Source organism: Periplaneta americana, chromosome 3 (assembly GCF_040183065.1).
Source record: "Periplaneta americana isolate PAMFEO1 chromosome 3, P.americana_PAMFEO1_priV1, whole genome shotgun sequence".
In the NCBI taxonomy this organism is placed as follows: domain Eukaryota; kingdom Metazoa; phylum Arthropoda; class Insecta; order Blattodea; family Blattidae; genus Periplaneta; species Periplaneta americana.
Window position 1 is genome coordinate 208,684,347 of NC_091119.1, and position 12,073 is coordinate 208,696,419.

The following is a 12,073-nucleotide window of genomic DNA, read 5'->3' on the forward strand; positions in this document are numbered from 1 at the left end:
AAGTTCTCAATGGGGTTGATGTCAGGTGAGTTGCCTGGCCAGGGAAGTACCTGAATATTCTTCTTGTTGAAGAATTCTGTAGTTTTTCGAGACGTATGGCATGGTGCCAGGTCTTGTTGGAACACACCTCTGCCACCCGGAAATGATTTTTGCAGCTGGGGTACGATTCTGGTTTCCAATAAGTGAATATATTTGTCACAATTCATCATTCCCTTGATAGGTATTAATGCTCCAAGCCCTTCATGTGTAAAACAACCCCAAAACATTACTTTAGGGGGGTATTTGGGTGCTTGTTGGAGATGAGCTGCTGTTACTTTTTCGGATCCTTTCCGTACGTAAGAAACACGGTGGCAGTGGACCTCAAAATGAGACTCATCGAAAAAAAGTACATTCTTCCAGTCATTCACTGTCCAGTGTTGATGTAATTTTGCCCACATTAAGCGTTTTTTGCACATAACAGGGGTTAGCAGTTGCTTCTTAATAGGCTTACGAGCCCTTCGTCCAGCTTCCAAAAGCCTACGCCGCACTGTTGTGACGTGAATATTCGCCCCAGTGGTAGCCATTAACTCGCGGGTTAAGTCGACAGCAGTTAGTCTAGAATTTAATTTACTTTTCCTGACAATTAAACGATCATCTGCAGGTGAAGCCTTCCTTTTCCGGCCACAGTTTCCTTTTTTCTGGGGTGTGATGGATCCAGTCTCCCTGTATCGTTTTATGATCGAATTAACAGTAGCCAAACCGATGTGACATTCTGCAGCAATTTGCCTCTGTGTCATAGAAGAATGCTCTGCTAATGTTATAATTTTAGACTGTTTTCGTGGAGTTGTATCCATTTGTGAAGACGACAGAATGTACACAGGATTGCAGTATTAAGTCTTCAACACAACTGAAATGCTTATAAGTACAAAACGACAGGCAAAAGTCACATATTATAAAAAAAATAATAACGACAAACCTTCAACAATGGAATTACACGTACTATAGATGTCAATTAAAGCAATATGAGCAGCTGTGAGGCCAACAATGACAGAAAATGTAAAAATATGTCGTGTTCAGATTAATTTGCACGCTACTGTATATTCCAAAGAAGTAAACAGCGGCTGACAGATGAAGGATCAACGTATCCAATGTGAACTTAAGTTGGAGCAAGTGACGTCATCTACCTATACGTGGGAGTGTGGAAGTTGAGACACGAACTGGCAGGTTGCACGGCAGCCGAGGCAGTGTAACTCGAGAATGCGAAGCGATAGAACATTCGCAGTGGTATCAAAGGATTCGTAACAAAGCAGGCTACATTCTCAGTTAAGTAGCATTCAGCAATCAAAGAGTTAAAATGCAAAAATTCGCGACTGACGTGAAGAGAGAAAATTCACAATGTCGAGCCATATGCAGCTCAAAAAGGGGCAGGTAGCAAATGATGGAGCAGGATGATTACTACAGCAACTGATGTGCTTACTCTCAATGCCTACAAGATGGCTACTCCGCAGATACACCAGGCTTTCACAGAATCTGGAAAGAAGAGCTGTTGATTGTCACTGCTGACATTTACCAGTAACAGCAATTCTATCAGTGACGTATTCAAGCAGCTGTCCCTGATACAGATATTTTTAAATGTAAACTTCATCTTACGACGTTGGATGACGTATATACGTCCGTTGATGTGACATATTAATGAATATTTAAATACTTATATAGTCACAATCATGCCATGGTATGAAAGAAAAATTCCACAACCTCGAGCGGGATTCGAACCTGCGACTTCCTGTACTCCGGTCAGGCGCTCTACCAACTGAGTTATCGAGTTCGTTTCACGCCAAAGGCTTGAAATTCTCCTCTCATACCGGCGACTCTGTTATAGAGTACTGTCCATAGCGTCTGATCTAGTCAGCACACAGTACATTTACAATGTTTCTTTCCACCCATAAGCAGTGCTGACTAAGATCAGACGCTATGGACAGTACTCTATAACAGAGTCACCGGTATGAGAGGAGAATTTCAAGCTTTTGGCGTGAAACGAACTCGATAGCTCAGGAGTACAGGAAGTCGCAGGTTCGAATCCCGCTCGAGGTTGTGGAATTTTTCTTTCATACCATGGCATGATTGTGACTATGTAAGTATTTAAATATTCAGATATTTTTAGATAGAAGGTGGAGAGGAGCTGTCTGCATAGGATGACTCTGCCATTGTAAGGATTAAGTTACTAACGTGTTCTTTCAAAATAATGCATTTACAGACGACTTCCCCCACCATTTTGTTTACTTGAGGGAAACCTTCAATTCGCCAGTTCCATTACCTAATTTGAGCTGTGAAGTCCATGCAGCTACCACCAGAATGGCCGACCTTCATCCAGAGGACAAGCTCATCACATACGTATCACCCAGCATGAGCGCCTTCATTTGTGTCTTGTATTGCAATGCTGTGTCAGAAGGCACTGCAATTCACTTCGTTGGGAGTTTGCTGTATCACATGGATGAAAAAAAAAAAAAAAAGGCCCAACTTATGGTTACCATCTTCTCTACAGCAGAAGAAAATTAATCTCTAGTGGCAAAACTGGACTAATCACATCACCACTGCAACTAATGTATCTTTCGGACCTTCTTCGTCCGAATTTCTTTCACTTCCAATTTCCTCCACGAAAGTGTGGGGTATAATAACATTACACATGTTACTATAACGAGAAAAAACAAAACTAGAATAAAAATAAATAAATTACTAATTATGTAATACTACATTTAGGACGAAACAGTTACGATTTCATCATTTTAAAGATTTTTTTACCACCATATCGTAAAGATTTTATTATGCCCGCAGTGAGAATCCCTTTGAGGCTTTGACGAATACTTGAATCCCACACGATATCCCGAACGCATTCTCCCAGGAATACACCACAGTCAGGATCGTAAGCGATGGCCCTCAGAGCATCTTCCGTATCCTGGCGCAGCTTTCCACTGTCTCTATTCCAGAGGCGGACCATGGCCCTCTGAGGAGTTCTAGGAAGTTGATTCAGATGATGAATTCGCGCCAGGGGGCTGGCATCTTGCACACAGAGGCCAGATTCTGACACCTCTACGAAGTTATGCATGGAACTCAAGACTGGTGCATAAAGCGTTCTAAACGCGTCAATTTGTGGCTCGACAATCTTGTACACTTTCTTCTTATCTTCGCCAAACATCATACGAAAATCACCAGTATATGACAGACTGCTAATGGTGATATAAAATTCGGTTTCGCTAAAATCTTCGGGTAACATCAATAACGCAGTGTGGACGGCACTGTGAAGATTTAATTGTAGAGCAGAGCGAAGCTCTGAGTCGCTGGTTTTGTAGATAACTTCTACAGGTTTATGTAATCGTCCTGCTAAATACAATTCACTCCAGTCTAAAAGATCAGTCACAAGAGCTGATCGAGACACCACCCCATATTTGATTGTTATGCCTTCCTCTTGTATAGGAATAAGAGCGTTAAAATATATTTTGGCACCCCAGTTCTCCTGAAACCGAGCGACTGCATTGTGACCTAACCAACGCAATGACGAATAATGATGTGGATTACGAGAAATGTTTTCTTTATGCCAACTTGGTGGATCTTCAACTGTGAATATCATATCCACCATATTCTTTGTAATATCAGAGCCAGACTGCTTGAGGACTCCGGAACCGTAAGCAAAACAATATGTGAAATTCTGAGGAAATGTAGAAAGTAAAATCCTGCTGTATTTAGATGAAATTCCAACAAGTGCTTTAGTTGCTGCCATAGGAAAGATTTTTAGTTTCGCTTATTTAAATTAACCAAAACCCACGCAACTTGATTATTCTGCTATACATGTCACAGTCAATTAATAATCAACAACCGTTTTTAACAGTAAACATGTTTCGCGACTATTCACATGTTCACTTCTCATGTTGTATTACTAGCCTAGCGGATTCCAGCTCCCGTTAAAGACAGTGTTGCCAATGAGATTCTTAAAAACTCGCTAAATTGCTATAGTCTATTGTCAATGTAAAGTGATATTGTTTTTGCGTTTTAAGTGCTAAAAAAAACCCGTTAAATCCCTATAATAGCTATGATCTAAGATACTAGTAATGTAATACAAATTTCATCAATTTTATCCGCTAAAGTAACACAGAAAAACGCCAGATCTAGCGGGAAACCGCTGAATTGGCAACTTTGGACACTGTTGCCAACCGACTCTCCACTTCCTCCTTACCTCTTTTTATCTTCTCAGCTTCTTACACACACTTGTCTATTGGATCAGTTGCTTACGATCATATTTCTACAACGTCTTTGCTTACAATAATCTCAGTCTAATATATAGTCACGAAGCTTGAGTTTATGAGGGGTACTAGAAACAATAGACTGTGCAGGTACTATTTCGCATTGTCTGTAATGAGAAGATAGTAGCGATCCTAGTGGTTAGCAACTGTCAATGGATGCATATTTACTACATATTGACTTTCGTGACTGTAAATACTAGACCTTGTAATGATCTCGTAAGCAACGGCTGAATCTCTGCTCATTTAGCGTTGCCAATCCCACTAACAGAACTACCACATGCGGGAGGGGGGGGGGGAGAGAAAACTAGATCTCGACTCTAGAACAAAACTGTTTACTTGCTTACGAATGGCTTTTAAGGAGCCCTCACATAAGCCCGCCATTGGTCCCTATCCTGTGCAAGATTAATCCAGTCTCTATCATCATATCCCACCTCCCTCAAATCCATGTTAATATCTTCCCATCTACGTCTCGGCTCTGCTCAGCCTCCCCAAATGTCTTTTTCCCTCCGGCCTCCCAACTAACACTCTACATGCATTTCTGGATTCGCCCATACGTGCTACATGCTCTGCTCATCTCAAACGTCTGGATTTAATATTTCTAATTATGTCAAGTGAAGAGTACAATGCGTGCAGTTCTCCTGCCTCTAGGTTGGTAATGCAGGATTCTAGTCCTAGACATATGCCTCACATGCTGATGCCAGTTACCTTGAGAGTGACATATGTCTGCTAGTATAGAGTTCCTTTAAGATGTCTTCGTTTCTTTTATGGTCCCACTTAGTATAGCCAGCTGTTCGGCACATGAATCTCATTTCCTTAGAGTCCATGCTTCACTTCCATAGCGTAGGACTGGTCATGCTAAGACGAGTGCGAGTGTATAAAAGATAATTACTTAAGATTCAACTTTCTTTGGACAGACAAGATATCAAGTGAGAGATTGATAGTTTCTGCTACTTTATTTGACAGACTACAAAGTATTTAATTTTACATTGTCCACATAAAAACCAGCCTTTGGGAATGTGGTATACATACAACATGCAAATCTTAGCGTAGTGTAATACTGTTAACAAATGAGCATCGACACGTGATGTGATCAGAGACCGCTAAGATATGCAATAACAATAACTCAATCGTTGTACATTGACTGTAGTCACTCACTTTTACTGAAGTTGATTTTGTTGATTGCTACACTTGGCAATTAACTGTGCATCAAATTCAAAGGCAAATTACAATATTTAAAAATGCAGAAATTGTTTAAACACAAAATATGTACGTTTTAGATTTATGACAGTTGTATAACGTACAATGCAAGTTCCAAGATTCCTAGCTCTAATTTCGTTAAAACACCTCAAGAGAAATAACTGAACTGTCACTACTGATTAACATTTTCTATGAACAGGTATATTACGGAAACGATCTGTAAGTATCAAGTAATTCTACGCCATCCTTCCTGATACATCTCCATTTCTTACTTATTTTAAAGAACGACAATGATATTTTGTGTGACTACAAATTAATATGCGAAATTGAAGTACAATTTTATGATTGTTTAAAAAATGAAAGTGTACAAATTACAACACCATGGATTTCGTTTCTTACGATATATGCCAAACTGGTGGTGCCTTACTTTAGACAATTTCTCATACTTCAGTATAACAAGTGAAGTGAATATAGTACATTTTACATACAATCCACAAAATTATACACATTTACTCTGTTAGGATATATTACGATGCTGATCTTTAAATAACCAGACAACATAATTTCAAGATCAGAGTCTGTACTGTATTTAACATGATCTTAATTCAATCTGTACACATAAATACAATCTGATAATTACTATTATTTACACAAGAGTATTCATGACAATTTATATTATATACACATACACATATAGACACTAAACTAAGAATATTAATTAGCCACGTCAGATCTATTAGTTGCAAGTTATTCTGTCATGAAATTTACTACATATCTGTCCAACCTTCCCAGTGATGTTAAGTACGCAGAGAGAACAGTTCATGTACACAAGAGGGTTGGCAAGGAAGTCTGTCTTGTGCTGCAGTCCACACTAAATGCAACATTATGGAATGCTGAGCTTATCTTGTACTCAATGATTTTAAATGTGAAAGGGGGATCTTAGAAGTATAACGTGTGGACAAAAAACAAAGTAACAATTTTCTTAATTCAAAGCACTGTTTGAAACTAGAACTCAAACAAAACTAGCACTCCTTGACAAGTGCAGTTCTACTGCTGCAGATTGGTACAATACTGTTTCATTACAGGTATGTAAACTTCCTTATCAAACCCAACTTTTAGAAGGTCATGCTGTAGCAAAATTTACAAAAAGGGTATCTATCGTCTATTTATTATTTTACGTAACAATACATACATACAAAACTAAGACAATACTTCACATTCTGTATTAAACAACGACCCTACTCTTATTCTTCAGGTCCTTGGGCAGCAGAATCCAAAATTGCTTCGAAAGAAAACGGCTGAAAATTATAACCTGTGCCTTGGTAAAATTTGCTTTGGAACTCCACCCTGCAAAATAATGTCCAGCATTAATACATGGAAATCTGTACAACTCATTCACTTGGTCCCATTAACAAGAGCAACCATGTCCATTACATGAGCATTTTAATAATTTTCTTACAAAGGCAATATAGTCCAAAAGATACTTTAGTAAAGTAATTATTAAAAAAATATAGATTTGGGAGGGATGAGCTAATGCCAAAACAATCTACCACAACAGCCAAAATCCTACAGTCGAGCCGTTCTTATTTCCGGCAGCAAATCATACAACAGCTTCACTGGCAGTGGTTGTCGTCAAGGTTATGCAGACGACATACCGCTTCCCGCTCACGGTGGATGTTACTGTGTTGTCAAGTCTACCCTTGTACTCTTAACGAAGTTTTAGCACATGTCTAGTCTTAAACATCGAACGAAAAATTATTTCCTACAATAAATAATTAGTAATATATGAATACATAATATTATATATTATTGTTATTGTTGATCCTAGCATCCCAGGACACAGAAGACTTACCATGTTGTGCTATAATTGGTTTTTCCGACCATTTGAAGTAACGATTTTCGTGAATACAGAAACAATATTAGAAATTACTAAAATGGGAGAAAGCTGTGAAATATAATAAATAGACATTTTTTATGTGAATGAATAACTAAAACCACACATCCTGTAAATTAAGTAAAATGTGTTAGTATTAAAAATTTTGTCATGATGTCATTGCTACATAAAAAAATTACACGAAGAACCTTGCCTAACGGTATTGTTCAATTTAGAGGTGCTACGCCTAGATCACTACAATCATTGTTAGTACTGCCGCCGCCATAGTTCTCAGTTTATTTTCTTCTTTGCCGGATTGTCCGTACTTCTCTGTCGTTATTTGAGAAACCGTGCACTTGTTCACATCACACGCATCAGCTGTTCATTGCACCACTTGCATTAAAGGCAATAAACTACTCTTATTTTACGTTCATTTTCGAAATAATCTCTAACGCTAAGAATCATTTCTCTGCTTTGTGAATTGGTCTTCCGACTCCACCGCGGCATTGTGATGCTGAAAACTCAGTGATAACACAGCACTAACAACAATACCGACTGATTGTTCGACAACCAGCTATTAGAACTGCGTCCGTTCACTATTGGCTTGACAGAGATTTAGCAACACCGCTATTGCCTACCTTCTTCGTGCCAAAAGTCGAGAAGGCGTGGCCACGCTGGAAATAAGAACGGCTCGACTGTAGTGTTTTACCACAGCATCATTTGTACCTCACTATATATTATTATACTTTCTCAAGATGAAGAAGAAAAAATGTTATCACAACTTAGAGCTTCAAAATCCTCCAGTGGAATCCTGGAGGCCCAAAGATTCGGAAATATACAGAACTGAAGCATATTTTATAACAGAGAAAAAAAGATATGACAATCACAAATGAACCCAATATAACCCCAGAAAACATAAAATAAATAAGGATCTCCAATGGAAAATGCAGCCTTCAAGGATTTGCTTTCTTGCACTTCAATATTTAGAAAGAATACTGGAAAACTGAATAGAAGTTGGACAGTCAAGATCCATATCCAAGGTTACAGAAAGGACACGTCGGAGACTGGGTGTAAATGTTCATTGAGGCAATCAGATTACATACAGGCTAATAGAAATATAGAATCAATGGAATACACAGCTCCCTCAACAACAAAAATCTAGACCTTAAACACCTGAACAAAAAAACACAATCATTAGTATAGATTTCAATGCAGAATCTCCAAGGGGGTTACAGATGCAATAATAATGGAATTACATGCGTTTTTAGGCTTTCACTGTGAATGTGATCAGAAACAGACTTTTGGTATTCCACCATAGAAACCTGTACTATCTGTGAGGAGGATAACAGAAAACTGGATAGCAGCCAGTTACTACAATGCAGATAAACAGCAAAGGCACCATTGCCCTTCACTGAATCCCTAGAAAGAGAATGAAATAAAATCTCCGACACTGACATTAGAAGATGAGAATATGCCTTGAAAAACATTATACAAAAGTAGATGCAAATCAAAGGCCACAAAAATTGACTTATTTCTATAATAGAAAGACAAATTCTAGCCAAGCTCAATATTTTGAATGCAAATAATGTATGATGTAAAAGAACACAGTCAAAATTCAACATCATTGAGGGGAAATATTTCCGACATATTAAGACATTAGAATTTTCAAAATGTAGGTTAAAGTGTTTATTTACACAAGTTATTTGGTATAACGCAGCACAAACGTGGGTGATACCAACAAGAGATTCAGAGGGAAGACAGAGTCAGAAATCTTTAATATCACTGATACAAAACGAGCCTTAGAGACATCAGAAACTGTAATGATGTAGTGCAAAATACTAGAAGAGAACAACTTGTTTGGATGAAATATGATATCAGTGACAGCTTGAAGATGTACAACTATTATCAGGCTTTAGATATCAACCTATTTTCTGAAATAAAATTATTGACAACATTTTCACAGCATTTCCTTGGTTTTTCTATATGTGCTCCCTTCCCCATCAATTAAATCAGTAGTGTATGTCCCAATGTGAACAGTTCCTTCTATTGTAATAGCCTCTTTCCAGATTATCTGTCTCTATTTTGAAAATATTACTTGAAGCACATAAAACTAGTACAAATTTTTCTGTCATGGGGATGAAATTATATAATAAGCTTCCCAGTCAATATTATAAGTTACCAAACAATAGTTTCAAAGCTAGATTTTATAATTGGCTTTTAATTAATCCTTTCTACTCTGTAGATGAGTTTCTTCACATAAATTCATACGAAATTATTTTTTAATAAATAAAGTTATTTAGATTAGTTACAATTATTACATAAGAGTGAAGTGTTTTCATTAATTTTAGAGTTTCAAAATGTTTTGTGTTTTCATTCTAATTACTGTTTTCAATTATGTGTGTATTTTCAAATGTAAGTTTTTTTTTTTTTTTGTGACGAAGCCTATCACTGAATGTTTAATGGCTTAATAAATTGAATTGAATTGAATATTACTTTTCATAATGGAGACATGAAGAAACATTATCACATTGGATCAGATATTCACAGACATAGCCTATGCATAAGTTTGTTTGGTTAAATCCCAGAATGATGAAAAACAAATGAAAATGATAGTGACGAGAAAGACATGCTTCGGGATTTGAACGGAGATACTCCAAATTGAGTGATAATTGATCAGTCAGCGAAGTTCTGTATGTGTATCTGCGATTGCTTGTATTGCCGGATATGATGGCTACGCTAACAGAGTCTCAAGCTTACGTCCTTCATGAAGTTCCGATTTATAAGCACAGGAAGATGATGCTTCGAGCTACACTCAATTTAAAATGTGTTGAAAATACTCATAACTGCTCTTGTAATTCTGTCGTCATCAACATAATCATTATTTCCACTAGAAGGAATGACTCTGATCATATACATATTCTAGCAATAATTTATAAAATACTAAAATCTTTAAATAAAATGGTAGACAAATTAATAAAGGAGTAGAAAAAATACTTCTACTACGTACCAATGAAGTCGCAAAGTATGCAAGAAGGCAGACAAGCCTTCCATGAGAACTAAGATGGCCACAGTGAGTGCAGCCCACACAGAGAACAAGATCCAGAGAGCGATGCCCCCAACCCAGCCCTCGAACATCAGCCCGTTCTTGAGCACCATATTCCACAGCACCTCCGACAACTCTGCAAATCAATATTAACAGTGAATAGAGTCGCCAACTGTTTTGTATTTCCTGGAATCTGCAGCATTTCAAAAATAACAATAATAATAATTATAATTATAAACTAGGCAACTCACGTGCGTGGGCCAGAGACAAGGCCCAGAGCCGCAGGTACGAGGCCGTGTGCGACACGGAGCCCAGCACGTACTCGATGGTGTGGATGCCCTGGTGGATGAAGATCTCCCCGATGTCGTGTTCCGCTTCCTCCTCCTTGTGGGGGGGCAGGGGAGGGGGCACCTGTGCCTGTGCCAGGGCTGCTTCCGCATCTCCGTTCTCAGAGCTCACAGCGTGATTGTGGTGGTTGCTGGTGAGCTGCAGATCAGACACACTTCACTGGGCGGCCAGATAAGGAACAGTTGCAACACTTAACTTATAGCATAAACTATAGTACGGTATGAGTCTTACACCATTGGAGCTGTTATGTTACTAACCATGGTTTGATTGTATTAATAACATTTAGAAGGACATTAATGATACAGATGGGAGGAGGTAACTGCAAACATTGTGTTTACACGACGTAGTAAATAATGCTGTTCTTCAAAATGCAACATGTCCTTTTTTTTTTCAAGCAAGCAAGAAACACTCATTTTGGTTTGAAACACTTTTCGCGTCTTACCACACAATCCAGTACTGTACCAATAATCATGCGCAGCTATTGATTGGGAATAAAATTACTTTAACTAGAACAGAAGTAGGTAAAGGTTTAAATTTACTTGCTTCGTTGTCACATTTTTAAAGACAATTATGATAATAAAAAGTGACTTATCAGTATCATATATCCGTACAAACAGTAAAGGAAAAGAATACAAAATGCCATCTATAACATTAATGTCTCTAAATATGGGATTCATGATGTTCTGTATGGATGTCATGTGGGACATCTGCCAACTACACACGACCTACATTCACACGTACAAAAACTTATACACATGTCATTATTCGCTAGTTCTGACTACAATATTCAAGTTTCATTAAATCAATAAACGATGAAAATTAAATATTTAACTTCAAAAAACTGGAATCCCAAGAATTTTAGACTTTTACGGCACACAGAGAAGAATGAGATGCACCAGGATTCTTGGAGTTGTACACGGAGTCCAAAGGAAAGAGATCTCTATGCAGAGTACATGAATGTATCATTCAAATTAGAGGAGGCAGGCAAGCGGAAGAAGACAAGGTGAGCAAATGCTGAGTAACTTCCGTGCTGGACCCTAGACTCATTCTGCTGGCTTTATTACCTTATATCATATCATTCAGATGCTAGATAAAAATAGCAGTTGATAAAGCGTCGTAAAATACACCACTAAAAAAACTAGTTCAAAAAACAAATCAGTAGAAGTAATGTAAACAGCTTCTTCTGACTCACCGGGACATGCATCTTGCGCTGGTTCCTCATGATGATGATCGGCTTGGCGAGCAGCATCCAGGGCACGCACAGTACTGCCACCACCACCAGCAGCATCTGGAACCCTTCCTGCAATCACGTGTCATCAGCATAATGATCCCTTCACT

General features: G+C 38.1%; 3 protein-coding genes and 1 long non-coding RNA gene across 11 annotated transcripts in view; 1 reads left to right on the top strand and 3 right to left on the bottom strand.

The window, feature by feature from the left end:
- Positions 1-2,430, bottom strand: part of LOC138696990 (armadillo repeat-containing protein 3) — a 35,144-nt gene extending 32,714 nt beyond the window's left edge. For 4 of the 5 annotated variants that reach the window (XM_069822562.1, XM_069822567.1, XM_069822561.1 and 1 more), the window contains exon 1: positions 2,294-2,430. The gene's annotated coding sequence lies outside the window, so the exon portion shown is untranslated. The remainder of the gene's footprint in view (positions 1-2,293) is intronic. The other variant, XM_069822563.1, reaches the window with a different exon arrangement.
- LOC138696994 (uncharacterized) overlaps positions 1-12,073 on the top strand; it is a 164,614-nt gene that overhangs the window by 85,232 nt on the left and 67,309 nt on the right. The gene's annotated exons all lie outside the window — the stretch shown is intronic.
- LOC138696991 (phosphatidate cytidylyltransferase, mitochondrial) lies at positions 2,474-3,754 on the bottom strand. The gene has a single exon (XM_069822569.1). The coding sequence runs from the start codon at positions 3,752-3,754 to the stop codon at positions 2,747-2,749; it is 1,008 nt and encodes a 335-aa protein (XP_069678670.1). The 3' UTR covers positions 2,474-2,746.
- The window catches only part of Vha100-1 (V-type ATPase subunit a family protein Vha100-1), a 60,553-nt gene continuing 53,681 nt past the window's right edge, over positions 5,202-12,073 (bottom strand). For all 4 annotated transcript variants that reach the window (XM_069822572.1, XM_069822573.1, XM_069822571.1 and 1 more), the window contains 4 exons: positions 11,928-12,035; positions 10,639-10,873; positions 10,352-10,523; positions 5,202-6,818 (listed from right to left, as the gene is read on the bottom strand). In XM_069822572.1, the coding sequence (XP_069678673.1) occupies positions 6,716-6,818; positions 10,352-10,523; positions 10,639-10,873; positions 11,928-12,035 (618 nt within the window). In that variant the 3' untranslated portion in view covers positions 5,202-6,715. The remainder of the gene's footprint in view (positions 6,819-10,351; positions 10,524-10,638; positions 10,874-11,927; positions 12,036-12,073) is intronic.

What these genes read in the sequence shown, in the direction of transcription:
- LOC138696991 (XM_069822569.1), bottom strand. Translation starts at nt 3,754, where the DNA reads ATGGCAGCAACTAAAGCACTTGTTGGAATTTCATCTAAATACAGCAGG.